The 27,139-nt window shown below is 32.0% G+C and overlaps 1 protein-coding gene across 1 annotated transcript in view; it reads right to left on the bottom strand.

The window, feature by feature from the left end:
• The window catches only part of LOC130442985 (uncharacterized), a 243,292-nt gene that overhangs the window by 105,064 nt on the left and 111,089 nt on the right, over positions 1-27,139 (bottom strand). The window contains exons 5-7 of the mRNA XM_056777409.1: positions 26,029-26,134; positions 13,576-13,685; positions 4,009-4,094 (exon numbers count right to left, since the gene is read on the bottom strand). Of these exons, the coding sequence (XP_056633387.1) occupies positions 4,009-4,094; positions 13,576-13,685; positions 26,029-26,134 (302 nt within the window). The remainder of the gene's footprint in view (positions 1-4,008; positions 4,095-13,575; positions 13,686-26,028; positions 26,135-27,139) is intronic.

Below are 27,139 nucleotides of genomic sequence, written 5' to 3' on the forward strand. Positions count from 1 at the left end.
CATGGATTTGTTAAAAATACATTGCTAATATTTGGAAGTAAAAAAACTGTAGATTATCATGAGGTTAGGAAAATTGGTTTTCCGAATTTCTGAAGAAATTGCCAGACGGTGCTGTAATTGTAATGAACAATGCCTCTTACCACAGCTGTAGGGTAGAAAAGGTTCCAACAACACCTACATTAGAAAAAGATATGCAAAAATGTTTGTCATTGTGAATTGAGCCTCATAGAATTGATTTGGTCTCAAGTAAAAAATGAATTGGCAGTCAAAAATACTACTTTTAAACTAAAAGATGTAAAGGATATTCCAATGCAATCCTTGGAAAATGTGATAAACATTTACTGGCAAATGTGTTGCAAATGTCAAAAAAGAAGATGAAATGTTCAAGTTAGATAGAATTGTTGATGATCTTATAGAAAATGATAATTGTTTCTTTTTTTAGTAATGATAGTGAGACAGATTTTCAATTAATAATTATTTATAACTTTATATGAATTTATTTAGTATTTTAATTTTAACAAATAATAGGCGATGTAATTAAATGTTCTGATATATTGAAAAATGTTTATTTGTTGCAAATAATGTTTAATTAATAATGATGCAATTAGTTCAATGATTAAACAATTTTTATAGGTACCACATCTGGTTTCCAAGTACTGAAATTACCGTTTTCAGAATAATAGGTATTCTGTAGGAAAATAAGCCCTTTTTCATACCATTTCTAGTTCTATATAGGTACCGAATCTTACTACGAAATATTCTATAAAAGAAATCCAGGTAAGAAGTGATGAAAAATACATTATTCTGCTAAACTATATAACATATAGAGATTTTTGATGATTTTTTTCTATTTTCGAATTAAATTCTTGTATTTGTAATGAAACAGTTTCTTAACCAATTGCAGACCTAACCAATTTTTTATTCAACTGATCTTCATTTCACATATAGCTCAATTTTCCAAGAATAAACATTCTCTGTTCTCGAAATAATGCAGTTCGTCTATTGTGATTCCTTCATTCTGAATTATTTACCATTGCTCAGAAAAAACTCAGATCTTATCATTGTTTTAAAATTTGCTTTATCAATAATTAGAAAACTTTTCAAAACTCCATGGGTCACCAAATTTGACAACTGTAACTGTAACTTCTTTACAAACGACCCTGAAATTCTTTATAGTTTCAATTTTACAATTCGTTGTATTTTTTTGTCGTTTTCCATAATATACAATCCCTCTGTTATCGTGTGTTTATTAGGTAAATTATTATTTAGTTTGTAGTTCGTTATTTCCAGACTATATAATTTTAGTATAACTAGTATTTTATGTCATCGCTTATAATTTACTAACTTTTCTTGTGATTTTTAGTGGTGTGATTCAGGTTTCCTAATTTGAAAATAGGGTATAGTTTCTTATTTGTTATCTTTTTGACTACAGAATCACTAAAAATGTCGTCATCGTCTATTTAACGTCAGAACAATTCATTTCTCGATTTCTTTAAACTACTTTAAAGTATATAAGTACTACTTTGAAAATAGAATTTTTAAAACCTTTTTTTTATTTAAAAGTTCCAGCCCATTAGCTATTTTTGGCAGAAAATATCAGGTAAACTGGTACCTTTACCTTCAGTCCCTGAAGACGATAACTTAGTTATCGAAACGCGCGTCAGACAATGTGATTGTGAGTGTTGATATAAACAGTGTATTCAGTATGAATATCGCCAACGTTCCAGAGATTCCAACTTAATTAGATCAGATTATTCATCGAAATCAGGTGAAGAACACAGACTAATAAACAATTGTACATATACTAAGTTGTAATTTCCGGAACGGTGATATTTCATACTTAACACACTATTAATTACAACCACCACACCAACACTCAAAATTACACCGACGCCCGTTTCTATCACCAAGTTAAACGCCCGTCAGGCACTATAATTGTGATTGTTGGTGTTGTGGTAATAATAAGTAGTGTGTTAATTACTTGTACATATGTTCTCAGAATATTAAACAAAATGCTAGTGCTAGAAACATCTTAAAATGAACATAGACCAAACTTAGAAAGTAGTCTCTTTATTAGTACACTATCATTAAAAATTCCAGCTTTTACTCCATTGAGTAGGTAGTTGAAAAAAACAAAAATTATGCTAGACTCTTCACAAAAGCTCAAGAATATTAATACCTAACAGTACTGGGAATAGAAAAAAACGAGAAAAAGTTGAAAAGCGTTTGTTTAATTTAAAAAAAAACTTTACATTACATGATCCGATTTTATTGAAAGTGTTCATTTAGTGAACAATTTTAACAGAACTAAATATGACACGCCACCAACCGCAAAAATAATATTAGCGCCTGTAACTTAAAAATAATCCTCTAATAAAACTTATGAATTGGGCAGACCTAATAGGTTTTAAAAAAAGCCTTTTCTGCATTTAAGAGAGGAATCACAACTTCCAGGTTTTTCTTTTTTTTTAATCCGACATGCGGCTTCCATATTCAACCTGTAGCACGATCATATTTTGGAGTGTTTGAACATTGACATGTTTTTTTCTCCAAACCTCTATTTCATTTAAAGTGTTTCTAGTCTAGCTTGGCCTAGATTTTCAGCTGATATCTGAATCCATTGGACTATCGAAATCTGAAGTTTTGTTGTACTTAAGGTAGAAGTAGATGCACTTTTGAAATAAAAAAATCCTCAACTTTGCATTTTTCAACCCTTTTCCGTTGTTTGCGAAGCACACTACACAGACATTTTGCGATTTGGCACTTAGTGCGCTTGATAGGTCATAGGCGATGGTATTTAGCACCGATTTCACTAAATAACTAATTTTAGGGTTTGTTGGCATACAGCACGGTTTTCATTACAAGTCTACATGTATTGAATGTTTTTGAATATTTTATCAGAACCATTAAAGTTTGGTTTTGAATTAGAAGAAACATATTTTATGTACTGGTTGTCCCCTCTCCATATTAGAAACTTCTAATATGGAGAGGGGACAACCAGAGGAAAATTTGTATAAGGTATAGATAAATTGTACGCTTTTCGCTGGAAAGTAAAATTGATTGAAAAAAAATTTAATTTCAAAAAACAATCATCGTATTCTTAAGAAATTACTACTTGTATTTGATATTTTAATTTACATAGATACAAATATTAGAGAAAAACTGAAAACAAATCATAAAGTACATCTTGTTATTTGATATTTTAAATAACATTTATTCAGATATTAGAGAAAAACTGAAAGAAAATCAAAAAGTATACCTCTGTTTTATAGACATTTAAAAAGTATTTGACAGCGAGATCTGGAATGTGAATAAAAGAATCAGGGCGATAATTGAACTTTATTATACGTTAAACAGAAATATTCTGGGAACACAAGAAATAACATAAAATATCAAAATGAATCGGTACAAATCAGTACTTCGACCAGTCTTTTTTCATTTTAGTGAAAGTTTACTCAATAGTAAAATTCAAGCAGCAGAGTAGGACGTTCACCAGGAAAAACTTGAATGAGAAACAAAATAATAAGAAGACTGGAATATAGAACCTGATATTGAAAGAAATGAAAAGAAAAACAGCTTTGTTAATTTGAATATATTTGTAGGATGGAGGTCAACAGCCCGGCATAAAGGATTGGCAAACTAGGAAATGGAAACGAGAACGTCCAATGTAATCTTGGGAAAATACAAATGCCGAAATTAAAAGGGGAAAAAGAATAGATATGGGATAGAGGCTATGAAAAAACGCTAAAATATGAAAGGATTGGCAGAAATTTTTGCTTAAATTTGAAGACACATATACCCGACATCCACAGCAAGAAAACTCTAAGATTTAGTCTATTCACTTAAGTTTTATAAGTAACTGACAAGAAAGTTCATTCTCTGTAATTGTATATAATGCCGTAAATAAAATATAGTATTCTACTTGCAGTAATGATTATAACTCACTTGATAAATTACATAACCGATATTACCGCTCTTCTAATAATAGAGCAATTAAAAAACATTTACCTGATAACTGCTTGCGCATTCCCGAAGTTTTGTTCTCTGAGGTAGTAGAATGACAAACTGACTGTTCAGTATCTTCAGCTGTTCTTCTGAAAAAAAAAATATATTCTAGAAAATGCCAAATATTGTGTAATTTTGCTAAAAAAAATAATAGTCAGGGTTTCCATTTGTCAGTATTTTCTAAAAAGAATATATTTTGGTGTGGTAAACTAATTTTTCAATTATTAATCGTATTACATTTTTTCCGTCTGCGTCGTTGTTTGATTTTTTGTGAGTGGATCCTTAATATCGCGACAAAATTGTGACTCGAATTATTGAGCTCTCAAATACTGAAGATAAACACATATTAGTTATCTTAAATTAAAACTAAGTAATTTTCACGGGAAAATGTTTATTAATATTTTCTCCATAACTACATACTTTTGAGGTTTTGCAATAAGCTTTTTATTTTTGACACTTGATATGTATGTTTAGGAGTAATTTTATTCATATACCTTTTTCCCACTAAATATTATTGTTTCTGGATCGTAGAAATGTACCCAAGTTTCATCTATAGTAACAATTCTGTTTAAGAAGTCTACATCGTTTTCAAATCGAGCACAGATCGAACGCGATGCTTTTACCCTTGCACGCTTTTGGTCAACATTCAAACATTTGGGGATCCATTTTGCAGCAATTTTTATCATATCCAAATTGACTTGAACTATATGATAAAAGCGTTCGTATGAAATATTCAGCGCTTCAAATATCCGTTTAGCTCAATTCGACGATCTGATAAAATCATGTCATGAATTGCATCGATATTTTCGGGGTCTCACACAGAAACTGGCCTTCCCGATCAGTCATGTCTCGATACTCCAATTTTTCGATTTCCACAATTTCGGTGGACATCTTTTTTCTTTAATTTATCGCGTAACTCTGGTTTACTTTTTTGAAGTCAAACTTTTCACTAACACTTTTAATAAGTTATTGTTCGTTGCTATGGTAACGCAATATTTTGTTTATACATGAAACTGGTCTAGGCTAACTAGATATCAATACACCCTCGTACTTGAACAGTAATTCTGTTTGTACTGTGACCAGAATTTTTCTATTTAATAATACAGAATATTCATATCCTGTTATTTATATCATATTATCATTATATAATAATCAACTGACAATTGATATTTTGAATACGATTAATAGTTATCGATTTTTAACACTTCGTAATCGCTCATAAAATTATTATTCTTGATGTTCAATTACCGATTGGAGTGGAAACTCTTCTCCGCCGCCAGGGAAATTGATTATAAATATTTAACTCTGGAATATAAATGGTTTATAAGGATACTTAGGATAAAGTGGGGAGTAATAAAATTGCACACCTTTTATAATTTTAATGAGAATATACTGTTTCGCTATACGAATTTAGTAAGTAATGTGTATGATCAAATTACGTAAAAAGGTACTTAATGGGTTATACAAAACAGAAATAAAGGAAGTATGTGTGCAAGAGAGCATGAAATTTAATATAAAATAGTTTTTGTGAATGATGGTATATATATATATACTCGTAGATAGATAATAGAAGTCGTTGAACTGCTGTGTCCACTGCTAATTTTTTTAATGGTTCAACTACTCGTATTTATAACATTAAACTCACAGGTATAAGATTTTTTTTCTAATTTGTGTATACTTTTATGTTAATACCTTAGAGGAATAGAATAACCGGCAACTTCACGATATGTTATGAAGAAATTCTTCATTGCACCCTTCTTAACGAGAGATTGAATTGTACCAGGAATTGCCAACTTCTAGCATGATTGCTTCAGGAGGAAAACTACCAGGAGAAATGGAAAAAATATAAAAATGAGAGAAGCGGGTAGAGAAAGTGTGAATAGAGACAAAACCCGTTATTAAATATTAAAGAATCCAAGGGAGAAAATGTGTCTACAAAATTGTACTCCAACTGTGAAAATAAATCTTCTTGTCAAAAAACACAGTGACAAAATTTTAATCAACAAGTTTCTAAAAAGAAAATGAATATATATAGCAATTTTAAGTTACCAATTGTCAATAGTCGACAACTACATGTTTAGTTCTCAGAAACTAAATATTATCATTCCATTCTGTAGACGTTTATATCACTTGGATTATACAATTTTCAAAGAGAAAACGACTAAATAAATTACTGTTTTCTTTATGTTTGTGTTTGTGTTTAACGGAATAAATAATTCTACACTACTATCTGAAGGTCAGGTGTGGCTCATGCCAAATGTTGACAATCCGCACCTTTTACAGAGACAACCTGTACTCTCTAAAGATAACAAAAATGAATTATTCAATCGATATTTTAACAAAAATCTACTTTTTCTTCAACTATATAAAATTGGCCCACTAATGCTTATTTTTTCATGGAGACCCTGTTTAAACCACTTTAGTAATCACTGTTCCAAGTAGAGAAACTCGGGAGTTCGCCGTCTTTTGCACGATAAGCTTTGACCAAACTTTTTTTGTGATATCTTCTTCATTCTTTATGTTATGTTCGTCGAAAGAGTACTTAATGGTATACCAAATTGATCCGCAACATCTTTCTTTTTTGTCTAATGTTCACTTCTTCGAGCACTTTAATTTTTCAGCAAGACTCAAGTTTTTAATTTACGTATCACACTCATTGTTAATCATTTTCTTCGCGTGGAGGTCAAAATTGATGTGAATTTCCGTAAATCCCAATTAAGTCTACATTTTATAATCGCCGGCAGAAAACCTGACGCCAGTTATATATTCTATTTCATAGAATTGATAATCCAAATAAAATTCTTATAGTAATAATTTTATATTAGAGATACAGGGGTTTATTCACTAATTACTTCGACTTATAGAGAGTTAAAATTTCGAGCAATGGAGATTTTGGTGCTTAAAGGGAAAGGGGATGAAATATTTCTTCGAGTTTGGGAGGTATTTAACTTATCGAGGTTCGACTGTAATATACTTGACGAAAGAAAATTAATAAATGCACATAAGTTTTGGTTCAAGGGAAGCCACATTGACTGAGTACACAGGACAGCCGATATCATATAAATCACTACAAAAAAAGGTGACTAGAGCATTTGCAAAGTGTCGCGAATGACGGCTCGAATACATACTGAAGAAACCGTTGCTGAAACAAACTCAACTTTGTTTGGACCGGTCCTTAACTTAACATTTGCTGAAGACACCGCTATACTGATAGTAAAGGACATCCACGAAGAAGCGGCATACAACCTACAGATATCAATTAGTAAAATATATTTATAGACTAAAAAAAGGAGAATAACTTTAAATAAAAATCTGTACATGTTAATTTCAAAAATGCTGATACAGCAAAATTTCTAGGGCTGAATCTAAAATCTAAGCACCACTAAAAAGCTAACATTGAGAAGAGATGAGAAGAAATCGTTATCAGGTATAAAATGGATTGGTTGCTGGAAAGGGAATTCACAATTTCATTATATAATAAATTACTTGTAAACAAATTCTGAAACCGACTTGGACTTACGGGATTCAACTATAAGGATGTGTCAAAAAAAGTAACACCAAAGAAATCCATAAATTCCAATTTAAGCTGCTAAAATACATCGTTGATGTATCCTGATTTTGAAATACTTAGCTCATCGGATTTATAGATAGTAACCACTAAATATGCCAGCGGTCACGAACAACGGCTCTCAAAATACAACATCGAGGCAATCCAACCTCTCGACAACACCAACGTAGTGCTTAGTGTAAAAGAAGAGAAAAGTGTAAAATTTACGCTTTAAGGAGCTTCTATTGCATAATGTCTTTTTTAGTACTTTAGGAATCAATGATAAGACAACCTTTATTCAAAAATATGTTCACTTTCATTTCCTTTTGTATATATCAGGAATTTTGATCTTTTATGTAGCTTTCCTGGTTTTTCTCTTCCTTATAGTATGTCAACGTAATATTACGTAACAGTTGAAGTGAAATGGACATCATTTCCAAACAGGATATTAGGACGGATTCTCCATACAAAGGATATTTTAGTTTTGGCCTCGATTATGAGATTTATTATTTGCACAAAATGGAAAACAACATTAGTTTGTGCAAATAAAGGTACTTAATATCATGTGCACTCCAATAGTGAGAAAAATCTACTCCAACTCCACGAATAGAAATAATGTGAACATTTTTAAGCTATTAATGAAATGCTGATTTTAAATGTTATGAATTAAATCATGATTTACCAGAAATAAAAAGTTCTATTATTAAGTAAGGTAAGGAATATATTTTTTATTGCAACAATCAATATTGTGTTTCAATGTCTACTCTAGCCTAAACAGCCTTCACTCCACTGAAACAACTTTTTGTGATGTTTCTAAGGCTTTCGATTGTATTAATCAAAATATTTTAATTAACAAATTGCTGCAAGCTAATAGAATGTGCCCCAAGGCTCAGTACTAGGCTCATTTTGTTTCTTCTGTTTATGAACGATATATTTACTCGGACTAAACAGCAGGGCTTACTGCGGGGACTTCTTTAAAAGATTAAAAAACTTCTGACTCTTCCTTCCTTATTCATCTTTGAATCCGTTTACCTAATTCGTTAGCATACATTCCGCAATAATTTGAGGGCATATTTACTGGAAAATGCCTCCTACTCTGTAAACGACTTACTTAGTTCCGGGAATGTTGCCTACTGGTTTAATTTTGGCTATGGACTTATACACTAATTATTACCTATTACCTATAATTTTGTATCCTAATTTAGTTATTTTTATATTGGTTTTTTAGTTCTTCCCTTCCTTCTCCCCTCATTCGACTACTTTCAGTCTTTATAAAAATATGATAGTGACACTGACAATTTTCGTATTTATATTAATCAATAGATCACCTACATCATAAATTTCTCAATAGGAATAAAATCAAAATAGTTGAAAGAAAACAACAGGAAAAATTAATTATTTCTCAGTTCTCAATTAAAATTTATAGAACTATAAATTTATTTATCTAGGTAAACCTCAACTAGGTAAAAGAAAAACCAATCCAACGATTCTTTTCTCGAGTTGTATTATAAATAACTTAATAAGTGAGTACAAGTGAGAAAAATTACTTAATGATTTCCTCTCGACAAACAATTGGTGAGATGCATCAAAGAGTTATGTAATAAAGCCTAGTGAATGTCAGCTGCGGATTGGTGGGTGTGATGAGCGGTAACCAGCTAAAAATGTTGAAATTGTAACTATCCCAATAACTCGAAGAAACAATCAGCTGACTATACTATAGTGTAATATACGCCAGCTGGCTTCTCGAACATGAAGAAAAATTATACTTTCAGTGATCTCCTCTCAAATAAAAGTTTTATTGATGACAGCTTAAATTTAACTGTGAATAAATATATAAATCTTCTGGTTATATAAATGCATCAGCTGACCAGGTTTCCCTCGAATTACTGCTAGCTGATTTTTAAAATTTATCACAATAGTATTTTAACAATCAGCTCACAAATTTTCAGCTCGGAGGAAATAACTTATAATTAATAATTCGGCATCACGTTCCAATACGAGTGTTATTATAAAATTAATATTCCGTAATATTTTTGAAAGGTTTTTCCATCAAGATATAGTCAGCTGACTTATATATTTATTCACAGTTACATATAAGCTATCACCAATAACATTCTTATTTGAGAGGAAATTACTGAAGTTTTCTTCATGTTCGAGGCTCCAGCTGACGTATAATATATAGTATCGTAAGCTGCTGGTTTTGTTTCTTCTAAATATTGGGACAGTTATAAATTCACTAATTTTTAGTTGGGAGGAAATGACTGAATTTATTTTTTTTGTCGTGCATGGGAGACTACTGCCACTCATCCCACCCACCAAGCCGCAGCTGACGTTCACTAGGTTTTAGTGATGCATTCTCTGATGTATTCTACTAATTATCGCTGAAGAGGAATTTGGTCGTGTATTTATGTTGCTGGCTCCGGACTATCAGTAATTGCATTATTAGCGGAGGTCGAAGTTGAAACGAGTGGGGAAATGTAGTGTTCTTATCCAGCATTGTTGTATTCAGGTTTTAGTGGAACTGAAGGCATAATCGATTCCACTACACTTTTTCATATTGAAATCCAGCAAAATGGCTAGATTTCCAACCTCTATGGGGCTTTACAATTTAAAGATCTAAATAAAATACTCGCAAATGATCGTTATATTCAGAAATTACATAAATTTCACTATATCCTTTATCATGGAACCAAATTTATTTATTCTCACGGGATGTTTTGTACCTTTGCCATTTTGTAAATTGAAAAAAGCGTGTGACTTCTTCGTGCACGATCGAGCATTGAATATTCTTCGTGAAATATTCCAGTGACTGTGAAATTCCGGAAAATTGGTTTTATTATCGAGTAATTTCATTCAACCGAAATTAAATCTTCTTTGTCATCTTGATATATCTAGACAGTTTTTGATGAATATGGTATACGGCATCATAGGGTACTGTTATCAAAATATTGATTATTTTAATTTCTTTGACAACTGTTTAAAATAAACTAAAAGATATTTTCTAAACAGGAATTCACTTTGTCTTGCATTTACCAAACATAAAAGTTACTGTGAGAGATTCAATATTTTCGTTTGGAAAACGTGCGGTATCAATTTGTCATGGAACAATTCTTGGTTGGCTTGAATAATAATAGTGTGAAATTACTTCTCTCGGTAATGCTGTTTAAGAACGTACGGAGGCGATGAGGAGATTGAAACATTTCATAGCATTGGTTAAAAAATATTCGTATGTGAAAATTTTTCGAACCCTCACAGAAAAAAAGGATAAAAGTTTTTTTTAATTATTGTATTTGTAAATTTGAGTTTAGTTCCATTATATAATAGTTAGTGTTCGTTATATGTGTTATAGATAATGCATGAAATATTCTTTCTAACCAGTGAAGTTTTTCCAGCGATTGTGATGTTTAGAATTTTGAGATGGCACTATCTTCAATAGCTCATTAAATAACGCTTTTGTCATTTTATAATAACCGCTTAACTGATGAATTTAATTTTAATCAGTCTTCAGTACAAATCCCAAAGCGTGGTGCCGTACAACATCTGTAATTGTTAGGTTCTTAAGCGCATCATGCTGCAGTTTCCTTGAGTAAAATCAAAGTACTTATACTACTGCCATTCAGCAATTTTATTTGTAGCTTAAGACGAAGATTATAGTTTTCTGTAGTAACAACTTCTTGTTGCAATTAGCAGGCAAATTATGTGAAAACGAAGATAACTTCACATTACTGGTTAACTATAATATTATTCTCTGCAGTTGAATTTGTCTCGGCAGATATGAGATAGATTAGAATTTTGTATATATGTAGGGGATAGAACAAAGTCATTGCTATGGTTTTCTGAATCGGTATGTTACTTGAATGTGGAAATATTATTAATTTAAAGTTATGTTAGAAGGATTATAATTTAATCGGATGCCGTAAATAATTGTCTACTGATTGAAGAGATTCCGATCTATCATCGTAGTTTCAAGTATATTGGATATACATGTAATACGATGCTATACGAAGCCAAATATTTTTTGTTGGTATTTCCGAGTTTAGATTGCAATAATACAAATTCCTGCCGAATACATGCACAGAAGCGAATTTCTAGTTTTAAACCAATACACGTTTATAGGATTTCCAAAATCATTCATTTTGAATTATTTGCAATATCAATATTATTTAATTGAAACGTAATAAGCACATGTTACGATATTTTTTGTGCATATGGGAATATTAATATAATATTGATGATAACATTTTCAATGCAATTCATGAAATTATGATTGTATAATTATAGAACAAAATGGATATAATTTGGATTGATATGAAGATAAAAACACAATTTGAAGTTTACTGAACACTATATGAAACAATTTGATCACGAAGCGAGGCTTGAATAACAAGAAAGAAACTAAAATAATAGCTATAATAATTGAAATTTTCAAGCTGTGAATCGGATCTGAAAAAGAGGGTAGTACCGAAGTAAGGTTCTCATGAATTTCACGAATAGAAAACATTATTTATCGTTATTAATATATACATAGTTTTTTTGACACACTTTTGAAAACGGTAGTTCAGCTTTTTTATTTCTTAGTCGAAGAAATCGCTCTTAAAGCGTTTACTACTTGTTCATTTAGCTTGGGGAAGAGATGATAATCACTGGGGGCTAAGTCCTGGGGTGGCGCTTAACAGTCCACCCAAATTCCTTCCTAAGCCCCTTTCTTTTTATGAGTAGCGTGGGGTAGTTTGCTCGCCGGAGTTTGGAATATTCATAATATTTGTCGTCCCAAGTTCCATGAAAACGATGAGAAGTACCCCATTTCCATCCAACAGTAGTTATAACCTTTCCTGTCGATTATGTTTAATTGAATTTCTTTGTTGGCGGTGAACCAGAATCACTGACCAGATTGTTGTTTTGGTTCGGGGGTGTAAAGAAACATTCACGTTTCATTTCCTGTAACGATAGAGTTCAACAACTTCTTCTTGTTGCCTACCCTCTCACATTGTTGAAGTAATTTGCGAGTACATTCAAGAAATTGCTTCTTGTGTCTGTCCATCAGTCAGCATCCAGCGGAATCAGCGAGCACATATCTTGCGATATCCCAACATTTCTGTGAAAATTCTTTCAATGTGCTTTGGAAACCTTCAGAAATTCTTTTAACAAGTTAACGGCTAGTGACCCTCCGATCTTTAAGTAGTTCAATGTTGATCTTCTGTACAATCGCTTCTGAAACCGGCGGTCTTCAACTCTGTTCGTTATTGTCTACTATTACGACCCTCAGTAGAAGTCCTGCATTAATTGCGGACGTAGCGAGCGGTCATGTATGGTGACCATAAATCTCAGTCAGTTTCCGATGAATCTCCACTGGCGATATGTGTACAAACCGGATTATTGTCGAACCTCGCACTTAGCGGGAGCGGCAATCGACACTTCCATCTCTGATGCCTGCTAGCGAATAAAAAGAGACGTAGCGAATCGCGGACGGAAGGGCTCAAGAGTTGAAAAAGATGTGCGACAAGCTTATAAATTGAGCATGAGCAAAATAGTAAAAGCAAAAATTTTAAGCGTAGTTAGCACAAATTTGCAAGAGTAACCAAAAACTAGTGCAAAGTTAAACTGAAAAATAATTCTCTATACAAATTAAAATAAACTAGATCCCTATTAAATGTCGTAGTCATTTCTAGGTCAATTAAAATACTAGACTCATCTTGAAATTAGGAAGTTACGTTTTTGAACGAGGTTCGCCATGTACTGTCCACTCAGTGTGCTGAGCATATAATAGCGAATCTTAGCTAAATGAGAATTTCTCATTTAGCAAAATATTGTATGATTTTACTTCGTTGTTTTTAAAATTATTTTACCGAAGATTTTCTGGTACTTGAAAAGCAAAGTATTCAAGAGAAAACCAACAAATCTTAAGAAAGTGAAAACCTCAATCAGAAATGTGTGTAGACAAGTCATTAAGTAATTAAGACTTAAGAAAATGGTTAGGTTTGCAAACTGTATAATTTTATATATGTGGATTGGATTATACTCACTTTTCTTCGGAGCTGGATGCTTCTAAAAGCTGAGGGGTGGAGGTGGCTTTAGGACGTCTGCTCGTAGTACTGCCCACCGGAGACCTGCGACGGTTGTTCTCATGGAGCGGCTGAAACAATAACAACGAAATGTATTATTGGTAAAAATAAAGAATTCAGACAACACGATGAATTCGGAGATTCGAATAACTGCTTTATTGTGACCTAAACGAAAATACAGTCATCATATTGAATTAAAGAAAAGAGTCGATCAAGTATAAGTGCAGGGAATTTATCATGGAAAATAATTTGGTCAGAGAAAAAATGTTTTCTTTTCAAACAAAACAAAATGAAAGGCTGTATGAAAATATGTAAGATATTTTCACTTCGGTCAAACCAAGGAGGTATTAGAACAAAGCAAAATAGAAGAAAACCTACTATCAAAGATAAGGGATCTCAGTACAATGTAGTTAACAAAAACGTCAGGGGATATCAACCCAAAATTCATTTCTATTAAAGCAGGAGCAAATAATTGCTAGGTAAATAAAACATAATAAGTGAAAGCTTTGGAGATAGAAATGAGTAAGTATAGTGTCGAATATGATGAAAACAGCGAAATATTAACTTTGGAATGCAGAGTTACTGAAATATGGGAAGGAACGTCTTAAAAGGATAGTTAACGATTTTTTGAGTACTGTTTAGATTCAAAAGTCAATGCCAAATAAAGTTGTCTTATACATGAAAAGGCCTACCGAATTATGAAAATTATCGTAGAATTTCAGTTTTAAGCACCACTAAATGATGATGATGATTATAATGAATCTATTACCTCTCATTGTTGAAAAAACAACAGGAGACTATTAGTGTAGCTTCAGAACAGGAGAAACTACGACTGATCAGTTAGTATCAAGAATGCACTGGAAAAAGTTTTTTGAAAAAAACATGAAACTATGAACTTTTTATTAATTTTTAGCGAGGTTATGATTTCTTTGAATAGAAAAATATTGTACCATATTTTAAAGTACATGGAAATATGATAAAACTAATTGAAATTACTTTGACAGCCACAGAAGCTAAAATACTAAAAACTTTTGTTTGTAATATGTATATATAATGAGGAAAATTTATTCGAATCACGGGGAATCATTCAAACTGAACAAGTTTTGCATTGGTTAATAATATGGACGTGATGATAACAACGGTTGAAACCAAATATATTGTGATAGACAGAGAAAAAAATAAAACTACAGATACAAAAAATATTTAACTTGGTTTTGAAGAAAATGAAAAATAAAAGTGGATATGTTTACTCTATGGACTGTAGAGACAAAAGAGTAAGTAAGTAAACGTAATTGCATTACATAAATTGTCTATGTTACAATGAATGACTTTCCTTGACTCCAATAAAATGTGCCAGCTTAGTCACACCAATAAATGCTAGTCAAATGGAAAAACGGTGTTGCGAGTCTCGACATCTGATGGAAATAATACGGTCATCTAAAGTCACATCGCAAATTCTTGAATTGCACAGTTTATAACAATCCTCTTACCCACGTCCCGAGTAGGATTATCTCTTTTTTATTGGATGATTTGTTAGAATGAATGCTGATGTATGGTGTTTAAACGAAATTTATTGATGTAAGAGAATAAGAAATAGCTGTTGAGAACAGGTTCAGTTACGGATTAAAAAATAGTGAATTTATATTGAAATTGTTTTCTATAGCAAGTTATTAAATCCTAATTCCAAAAAAACCAATCAAAATGATCAATTACAAATAAATAACAACAAATAATAACAAACGAAGTCGCTTGGATCTCACATCAGGATTCTTCTTCTTACTGTTATGATCGATACATTAGGTTATAAAGTTTTCTTTTCAGGATTTTGCTGGTATTACGAAGTTGCGAAGATAAGTTCTAAGTAACAATCATCAATAGCGTTCTTACTCTGGATTTTACAGTTGGTAACAGATCCAGTTTCCAGAAACCGTATTAGCATCCTCAAGATGATTTTTCGGGACACATTTAGTCGATTCGCAGTATCCTGCTTCAAACGAGTCGATGCGCACAAAAAGGAGCCTCCCCTAAAAACCAGAAGAGTTTTCCTATATGAGGACAATTCAAGAAATAAACCGTATTCTACATGGAATTGTTCCTATATTTTCAATAAAGATATCCCAGCGAGTATCGCTCTCACTACGACTAAATAATTTTCTCTAATACCATCTGTATCAACTTTGAAACGGAACATTTATATTTTCTAGAGCATTGCCAGGGATTTGCATTCCAAGCGCATACCATTAAAGTTATTAACTATGAATTTAATGGTCTGTTATCACTGCGAAACACAAAATGCAAATGGCAGCGGCATTCATTGGCATTATAATAGACATAGCTCTTGAAATGTTTATAGAGTAAATCAGGATCAAATATTTTTGTTACTATAAAGTGAATTGGTGTTTAAGGAATAAATGGATTTTGTATTTTCATTAAAAATGTAGTTCTTTATATAAAATGATTACTGCAGCCATTTGTATAATGCAAGTTTCACCTTGTATCTTAACTATGTTTATATTTGTTTTAAATTGGTTTTTTTCCATAAATCTAACAATCGAAAAAATCTTATAGTTTTCATTTATACATTTTATTGTTTGAAAAATATAACTTTAGGAAAATCTTCTTGTTACAATATTGACTTATTAAAGCACCATTGTTTTTTCAAGACGCAGAAATTTCAAACCATAACATAATGTTTGATAAATGGGTTATTAGTTTTTTAACTAAAAATAATCAGATATTTTAAAACAAAATTAAAAAAGAGTTTGCTCCAGAGGCGTAAAAAATAGGGGGATAAAAGTGACAACTAGCCCTGACATCGCGCCACTGGTTAAATTTTTCCAAAGTTTATTTATGTCAAAATATTACTTTATTAAGGAGCATATTGGTCACCAAATTTGAAATAGCAAATTTTTTATTTTGATTTAAAATTTTGAGCACCCTATATCTCAGCCCCGTAAGGGTTCGTATTCCTATATCAGAATGAATCATTTCTTGATCTCTCTGTGGTAGTGCGTTGTCGGTCGAATATAAAACACCCTGTATAACTTGGAAACTTTTTTATGATTATTCCTTGGTGAAGCTGGCTTTGGTTGCATTATTTATCATAATATAAAAACAACACAATAATATCAGCTGTCTTTGGTTTGTGGTTGGACACATATTTTGAAATTATCCTGGACGTCAAAGAGAAAAATTGGTATAACAATCATAATTGTCGTCATAATCCAGTGTCTTTTAAAAATGTACTTTCATTACCACTCAAATTGAAATTAATTTCTGCTTTTTGTAGCGAGCTTCCTGGAGAGAACCAATTTATCATCAGCTATAACCATGAATAATTCGAATTATTCCTATTATGACTGCATCACTAATATATAAACCAAGCGTGAAAATCGGGTCGTTTACTTTATGGATCTTGGAAATGTGAGAGAAAATGTCATCGTTAAATTTTTACAACACTGTTTTATGGCTTATAGTAAAAATTCTACTTCATTAGTGACACTTTTCTTGGATGCTCTTGTACTATTTGTACTAGAAAAATAATGAGTTGTTACTATACTATTTGAACTTGTTTGGGCTAAATAGAGGCTTAAATTCATATTCTTCTACAATGTTGACACCGTAGAATAGGTGCCGCATTTACAAAATATACATATGACATCCGCTTCTTAAAGCTACTTTATTTCACTACAAACTATCAACAGCTACCAACTTTTCATTTTTACCACACTTCAGTTAACTTAAGCTTAGTTTATTCAGCCAAAATTAAAAATTACCATTAAAAACTAACAAATTAAAGCAATAATTGAAAGGCACTGAAATGCTACTTTTATTTTAAGCAGAAAATTAACAGTAAATTAAAATGAAACTAAGAGTTCGCCAACTTTTAGCTTCTTAGTTTAATTCCACAATTTTGTATGGTTATCAGCACAGAATACGTTAGGTGATATTGTTTTGTTTATAATATCTTTTTTCACTAGTTATCGGAATATATTCGCGTTATTGCGCCTATGTCCGCCGTGGTGTTTTATTTTTAGAACTACTATCAAAAAAACAGGAAAAAGCATTGTCTGAAAGTCAGCAATGTTCTTTAGACTACGAAACACCGATAGATAGTGTAGGTAGCTTTCCACATTTGTACGACAAAAAGGACCCATACAGGGAATTTTCATTGGTTTACCAGTAATTTATAATTATCCTTGATTTACTGCATATACGAAAAAACTACCACCAAGAAAATTTAGTTAATTTTGGCTGCGCAAACCTAGTTTTATTATTAGTTTGTCTATCTTGACGGAATTTTATAATCAAATCTCGCATGATTTAATAAAAAAATATGTGGAATATTTAATAATATCGTGTGAATTTATATGGAACGTAATGTTTAGAAGTTTTCAAACTCTAAATTTCCACTAGTAGATGGTACGATAAGAAACAAAGAAGATTTATAATTTTACGAAAAGAACACGTCAGTTATTTTAAAGTTGAGGAAATTGAAACGATAGAAAAAATTAATTATATTAAATGATCCATAACCCCAATACGTGATTCGCACCATCGAATCGAACAGTTCCACTGCCAAAGACACTATTTTCACCCCCTGGATTATCACAAGACGGCCCCTCTCCCCTAAATTCAAAAGGAAACTTCTTTATCCCACACTTCGGTTGTTAGAAACGGTCTACGAAGAACCGGAAAATTTCCTTACCCACCTCAATAATTCCTCCATCGCCAGCATGTGAAACCTGTTCCCAGCCCCCACGTCTATCCTCGGTGTTGCAGGTCTTCTGCAGTTTTCCTGTAATCTGGTGAATTCGTTCATCAGCCAAAGGCCGACGATAGGGATTAATACAATCGCCTCTAAAATCATCTCATCTGTCTTGCCTAATTCATAAGAGCGCTTCTCCAATTTCATAAAGATCGTTGCACGGCTATCCACTTAGGAACGCGGAGTACGACCTCTACCTACCTACTCCATGTTCAGAATTAGTTAAGTGCTCAATATTTAACAATGCAGAAAAATGCAGAGTCACTTGCCAATTGGAATCAAATCGATATCATCTTTTCCCGCATGCCGCAATAATTTGAGGGCATATTTACTGGAAAATGCCTTCTACTCTGTAAAAGACTTCTGTTCTAATAATAATATTTAATTCCAGATATGCTGTATACTGGTTTAATTTTTACTATGGACCTATAATTTTGTTACTAATTGTGGTTTTCTGCTGTATATCGAAAATTTATTTTATTTGTATCTTTATTTAGTTATTTTAGTGTTTATTTTTTAGTTTTTGCAAGCTTTTGTCTACAAATTGTAAAAATTTTTTGACAATAAAGCATTTATCTCTCTCTGCCTCTACAGAGCAACGCACATCCAATTAGCTTATTAAATAACAAAAGAGCTGTTTGATTCGTCGCGTTATTCTGCTCCCATTATTTTAGTTAACCTCTTAAAAATCCCAAAAACCCAGTCCTACAGAGGATATATACAGGATTCATTATTTATTTATTTAAATATCAGATTATCAATAATAACATAAGAAATAGTAATAAAGTTATGAAAACCACGTATCTAAATAATTTATTTATTTATTCCATTTAAATTGATGCTTATAATGACTTGGGACCAGCATAATCTACACATTTGTTTCCAAATTCCCACGGAGAAAGTTCAATGCAATGTAATCCAGATATCTATTGCTATCAAATATATCTCTTCTTCGCATCTATTCGTCTAAAAAAATATCATCCAGATATTACCAAATAGTTATCGCGAAGTGAGGACGTGGGACATCTCAATGATGATATACATGTACAAGATTAAGAAACAATTCAACCAAATGCAAAAACATGAATAATGAAAGTATCGAATAAGCAAGAAATCCAATATGTTTAACATAGTAAATATAAATTAGTTCTAAGTTGGAATTTCTGGAACCGTTGGTGATATTCATACTAAACTACACTGGATGACGCGAGTTTCGAAAACCAAGTTATCATCTTCAGAGACAGAAACAATTTGCCTACATCCAGTATAAATTAGTTCTTATGAAAAAATAACTACTTGCTTTTTCATGTTATATTTATTTATAAGAAAATACACAATCAATCGGTTATATTTGAAAATCATTTCGTATCACCAAACAATCTTTTATTTGTACAGCCACTTTATCACTGTTATTGACATGACTTTGGCATCATACAGGAGATATAGGAGAATTAATCAGAGAAAAAAATTTTAATCCTCAGTATTAGAAAAACTACATATTGTATAGGAATATTTTTGAAGTCTAGAATTACAACTTTAGATTCTCAATCAAAATGTGTTTATAATGAAGAAGCAATGACCAGACAATTTATAGTACTATGGTGTTGCTATTTTCAGTCAGGCAGACAGAATATTGAAAATCCTAATAATATATGGTGTATACGTTATATTTATCTCACTTACATTTTGTATATCTTGTATCTATTAGTTGAATTATTTAATAAATATTCCTTAAGTCGTTTCTGGACTTTTTTATGCTTCCTTTCATATTTTTTGCAAGATACTTTCTATGAACTCTCTATCAAGAGTCATTCGATTTTCACTTTTCAAAGACATTTTTTTACTCAAAGAATTTTTTTTTTCTATATTAACAATCACTTGATTAATATACTTCAGTGAATATATATAGATAGATCAATATATTGAGTTTTTTATTCACTAGGGAGTTCACGTATACCCAACCATCGAGTAAGTCTGTTTTTTAAAATGTGCCGAATGGCAATGGCTTCATGACCGTATAAAATATTAGTTCTAATGGATCTTTTCGAGATATTTTATATTCAGCAGTCGTCGCTTTCTTTATATTCATGTACATTTCATAACATTTTATTTCACCTACTTCTCACTTTATATGTTTTAGTATCAATCAATAATTTTTATCGTTTCGCATATTGTGTCTACCAACCGAAAAGTATCATATGTTGCTTATGCACTTCTGAATTGAATTTTTAAAACCCTCAGGTCAGGTCCGCTATTTCATTGGAAAAACGTAGTTAAAAAATTTTTTACTAACACCATTAATACCAACACAAATCACAAATAGAATGGAAGGTGTTTATGGTAACTCGAGTCCATCATTTTTAAGTATTAATCGGATAATTTAGAAATTATACTTAAATATATAATAAATAAAAAAATTAAGGCCTATAGCTCAGAAACTATGGGTCGCCTGAGAAAATTTTTTTACGTCACAGTATCATTTTCACGTCATCTACTCACTCCCGAATTTTTCACATCAAGTTCCGGAACACCCATATATCTTCCATTGAAAGAATGGTTTGGCATTTTTAATAATAATCACTCCATTCATAGCAAGGACTTTATTTTTGGTAGTGCAAAAACAGGAGTTGTTGTGGGTGAAATTTATCAGAATAAAACACAAACAAGGAAAAAAATAATTACAAATGATCTGCATGCTAATTAGCCTCCCCATCTCGTTGGATAAACTAACCAATAAGGTAGCAATGAGGTTTATTAAAGAGAAGGAAGAGGCCTCTGTTGTAGTTTGATTTTAATTTCAATACACCGCCGCTTCCACCACATTGTCCACGGTTATGTTTGAAACTTGATGTTTGTTGAGAACGTGTGTCGTTTCCATTTAAATTTCCAAAGTATTTTACATGTTTCACTAGTGGATTGATTCTTCTTAGTCAACATCCCACCGCTTGCTGTTGCAGGTATCTGTTTTTTTAATGAAATTAATTTTCAAGGAATCTTGAGGATGTATGGAATGGATTAAGGATAGGTTGCCTTATAAAAATTAGCCGCAATTACCTGTAATTAATTTTAATGTCATTAATATACCAATATGACTTGCAGCTATAAGTTTTTTCAGTCAATATTACAGCATTTGAAAGAAAATGAAGCCACAAATTGAAATAAAAATGTATGCCAGCTCTCAGTCGGCCGCAGCATTAGGGTTGCCAGGTGTAAACAGGTATATTATTGTTAATTAACTGCATTCACCGTTTTTTAAAATTCTTATGCAAAATTAAAAATTTATATACATTGAACATGAAAATCGATGGTTGCCAGTTGCACAATAGCCGAAAACAGAGGTTGCCATGATTTTTGTGAACGACTCCCGCTACAGGTAAGTGGAGGTGCAAGAGAGAAAATGCACGTATTGCAAATTCAGGTAATATAAATAGCATCAAATCTATCAAAGTAGATCAGTAAATTAGCAATTATATTTCTTAACGTAAGTATATCAGTATTCAGAACCACTGAATGAATCCTTAATGGGTGAAAAAGTTAAAATGTCATGTTAGAGAGGATATGAAAGAATATAAGGGTATAATATATGATTAGTTCTATTGAAAGACGTTTCTCTATAAGAGAATATCTTAGTAATTGAATTTGTATATTAACTAAGTTACTAATGCTTTGAGCAAAAAGCTCCCGTTAAAGTTATTAGTGCATAGTTCGAAGGGGAAACCGCGAAACATATATAAACGTCCAATAAAAGTTAATTACAGTTATATAATCTGACTTCAAGTGTAACAAGATTAATTAATAATTAATCTTATTATTAATCTTAAAAATAATTAATTAATTTTAAGCTCAGTCAAAGTAGTATTCTATAATCTTTATATTTATGTCTACATGAAATATTTTTTATTCAGTTATGTGTGAGGTACTTTTTTCTCTACACAAGTGTATAATAGAATATGGAAGAAAAGGTATATCCAATGGATAGTGTTCATTTAAGTAGACTGTTAATAGATTTGTTCCAACTTGCTAGTCAGGATCGCTCGTGGAACGGTTATTGGAATTGTTTAAATGATGATGATGATGAATTCGTGCGCAATCTCCGGATATGCATGGTTCTAGTAACAGTATTTGCCATAAACCAAGTACCGAAAAGACAGTCCTGGAAACGGTTTACAAACGATATCTAAGCAAGTTGGAAAACTTAATCTCTATTGCCCAACAACGTCACCGTACCAAAGACGGTTTTTTGATAGGTTGGAACGAAACTAATATATATTATTAAATTTCGACATTAAATTGAAAGGTACGATAAAAAGTGTGGAGAGTAAACACTTGTGAGATTCAGTTCTCTAAGGATTATTCGTCATGGAGCTGTGACAAAACGTATCGCCAAGAAATATTATTTTTCCCACACAAGAATTTCGGCATAGATCTGAATGAATGATAATGTGACGGTGCAAGCTCAGAACTGAATGCTGTATGTGTTATTGCCTTGTCTTGTTAGAGAACCCGCTTCCTGGAATGATTTTGATGTAGACTTTCCGCTCGGATCGACCTCTTTTCGCGAGGGTTCTGGTAATTGTCCTTTATCTAACCACTGATTTTACATGTTCGGGTTGTTTAGATAAATTCATTTTTCATCGCAAGTAACAATGTGTCTAAATTAAGCGACCATATTTCGACAGAGCAGGGATCTACTTACATACCTGTGCTCGACGTTTCTTTTGAATCTCACTAATTCGTGTGGCACTATTTGACATCTTTTATAGATGTCAAATCATATCTAATGATTTCAAATGCCGATGTATGGTATCTTTAGAAGGTCCAAGGGAGTCCCCTGTAACCTCAATATCAAGCGTAATATTCCCACTATTAAAACGATTAAACCAACGCTCTGCCTTTCACTCATTGACTGTGTTTTCCCTTTCAATTTCATATATTTTCCTTGCTTCCACGGCAATGCCTTAACAATATACGAATTCTATCATACTTTATGTTATTTATTAAAAAACCGAATGGCGTCGTCAAAAAACAAAGAGAGAATAATTAAAAGAAAACAAAGCACTTGTACTCTTTATGGAATTAGAGACTAGTCTTCACATGTTTCAAATTGACGCGTACGAATTTATGAGACACTTTTTGTCTATTCAGTTTTAGACTATACAGACGGTTTATTGTAGAACGCATTAGTCTGAATCCATTTTGAGTCTGTTATGCCCTCAGATTTCAAAAACTATGATAATCGGAAGTTTACCATTCTTTCCAGTAATTTGCACAAATAGTTTTCAAACCATATTAGCTAATAACATTCAGTAGTAATAACCTAGTAATAACCCAAGGACATTGATAATTGTTAGAAAAAATTGATAACAGTTCGAAATCTTACTGCTTGTAAACAGACCGACGCCGTAGCAACAAGCTTGAGAAAATGTATCACTTTATCGACATTTATCAATATTCGAGGGTTATTCGGATGAAAACTTTTTGGTATTTATAGGAAAAATACTGAGCAAAAACAATTCATTCAAAGGTGCAATTAACAAAAGGAGAATTAGAAAAGTTACGTGAAGATCCAGACGTGTTAGTTTCCATAACTGATGAAGATGTATTTCCAATACGCATGCTGTTAATAATTTGATTATGATGTTCTTTGTCAATATTCAAGTAGAGTTTTATTGACTTGGCATTGTTGTAGCCCCCAATTTTCATAAGCTCTGGCTCTTGTACACCACTTTTGGCCAATCGACTAACCGTGGTGGATCTTTGAATCGATTATTATTTATTATATTCAAGCTAATCGCTTCGGCAGACGATATTGTCTAATTTTGAATCGTATTTCTTCCAATGGACATACTATCATACAAGTGATCATTTTTGGAATAATCTGTTGATTTTAATATTTGGGCCTCTTTTTAACATCAATTTTTTAAATAATCTGACTTTACAAACGTTGCTGTCGTTGTTTTCTATTAAAAACTAGGTTCCAATACACGTTCTTGAACCACCGTGGCAACTCTTGATGAATACATTGTTATATGCAACTAGATTTGTTGCAGAACCATCGTTGTTTGATTCGATACAAAAAGAGTCAGTCAAGCAACCAGCAGCTTCCCCACCTCGCCAAACTAATTCTATCACGGCTATGTGATAGAATCTCCATGGAATGAAAATACCCCTGAAGGGGTATAAATTTATCATTTTTGTTATTTTTACGAAAGTGAAAGCTGCCGAACTTTGTTTCCTTTCACAGGGAACTGATTGCATGTTTTGTCGTATAAAAGCGCGGGTAGCTCACGACACTATTGAGAATTGGTCCAGAATAATTCTCATTTCGTTATATCATTTTTCTTGATACAGCTTATTTGTCAGGTTCCACATGGATTTGACCGTAGTTTCTTTAAAATCTGTACCATCTTTTTTCCTCACGTTCACAGCCCAATTCTGTAAAATATACCCCAATTCTTCCGCTGTCCGATTTCCACCTATTTGATACTGTCTATCATTGTAACAGTCCATAAATATTTTCCCTACAAATTATTTACTGAAAACGTTATTTTTTGGTATGTTTGATTCTATAATTTCATTAATATTTTCGTCACTATAACAACCAAATCGTTACATTTTGAAATATTAAATATTTGAAACATTAAAATCGAAATAAGTCCATATCTATCAATGGCAACGTGATAAATTGAAGACATCCCATGGGATCTGTTTTCAGTCTGAAGTTATCCTCAATTAGATGACTTCAAATTAATCGATATTACTGGATTTATACTGGAGCAAAAATTGTTATAGGTAATTTCTAGATTTGTTGCTCTTGAGTTTATAATCTATACATAGATAATACGAGGGCGGTTCTTTTTCAGCCTCCGATGTGAATTGCGAAGTGTGATTCGTTTTCTATTGGCTGAAGGTCATAGTGCTGCAGAAATCCACCGGAGAATGAGCCGTGCGTGAATGGTGTCCAAAGTTTAAAGATGGACGTAATGATGAGCATGATGAAGGGGGCCAAGGTCCGTTTTGTACCCCACTTGAATTCTTGGGCGGCAACTTTCTTTGAAGAGGGTATTGAAAAGCTTGTCCACAGATATGACAAATGTCCGAATCTCTTCTGTAATTATGTCGAAAAGTAACTGTAACTGTACTAATCTTTTGGTAATAAAATTATTATTTTATATGAACTTGTCTTTTATTTATAGCCTACCGGAGGTTGAGAAACGCCCTCGTTTATTATTTTATTATTATTTTATGCACAATAGGTGTTTGGAGCGTGGTTTCTTTAGTTCTCTAAAAAAGCGTGTTTGAATTCGTGTAATGAATGTTATATGATTTAAGAGAAAGTGTGAAATTTATAAAAATTTTTTCGTATTCCATTTTGCATATAAGAGATTTGTCGATGTGACAATTGTAAAATCGACATACGATATTCTATTCCATCTTTCCATCAGAAGCTTATAAAAAATATTTCTGACCAAACAAATTAATTGGGATTTGAAGCGCAATGACAATTGTTTAAAAGAAATTTTCAAAGTACGTTTATGAACCTGATTACTTACAATTAATATTTTTTAAGATCCATATATAGTACAAACATTAACATTTGAGGCATTTAACTTTATGCAGTTATATTTCAAAATAAACATACTTACCGTCACAGGGGCAGTGAGTGATGGCTCTGGGGTGGGTAATTTACGGGGTAAACCAGGGGACGAACCGACACTTTCAGTTCCATGCTTTTGCCACGTAAGGGTGCCACTAAAACAAAATGGAGGTGTAAGTGCAACAGTTAAAAATGGGGGTGTATAACAGAAAAACAAACGAACAATATTCCACAAAAACAGTTGAATTGTTATGAACAATTCTACAACAAACCTGCTCTAAATGAAAAATTTATTCATTATTTTTTTATGTCTAAAAGTATGTCCAATTCCATTTCAGTCGTTTGAAAATGCAATTCATTTAAAAGTCAATACAGTCCATGAATATTTTATTCAAGAACTTTTCTATATAAGCGTTACGAATGACATTCGTCTAATCGTAAAATTAAAATTGTAGAGCATTATGTATATCCTGAACATCAACAAAAACCACGAATGAAAGTAAACTTCGTTTCAAGACATTTCATTTTGACTTAATACTTACGAACCGACCTCTGAAAATAGTCAATTGGAAATAGTTAAGTAAACAGTAAGTACTTAGAAAAAAATGTATTAAGTTTTATTGTCGTTTTCACAAATAAACATACATATCAACATAGAATTCGGAATTGATTACGTTCGCGACTTTGGCCGTTTAACTATAAATTAGAAACGTGTCAGCTAGCTATCAATGTGATCAGATTTTTCTGGAAAGAGAGTGTGTAAGATGCTGAAATTCAGTAGAGTTAAATCACAATACGTAAGGAGGGCATGAAAAAATTTAAAAATGGATGAACGAGCGTAACACAAAAAGAGGAAACTGAGTAACAGTCAAATTAAACATATGAAGACAATTTTCAGTAAAGCTCATGACACAATTCAAGAAATAGGCGATTCGTCATAGATGCGCTCGCATCTTATTTAAATATTAGTTACTATTCGATAAAGTTTTTACACGATGGGTAAGTTTGGAAATCTGGTAAGGTGATGTTAACACTGTTTTGGAACGAAGAAAGCTCTATACTGGACGACTATTCAAAGAGGGGAAATACTGTAAATAGTGCGAGGTACAGAGATTTATTGGCCAATAAGCCAGCGATTTGGAATAAACGGTGTTATTAAT

Source organism: Diorhabda sublineata, chromosome 4 (genome assembly GCF_026230105.1).
Source record: "Diorhabda sublineata isolate icDioSubl1.1 chromosome 4, icDioSubl1.1, whole genome shotgun sequence".
Classification (NCBI taxonomy): Eukaryota; Metazoa; Arthropoda; class Insecta; order Coleoptera; family Chrysomelidae; genus Diorhabda; species Diorhabda sublineata.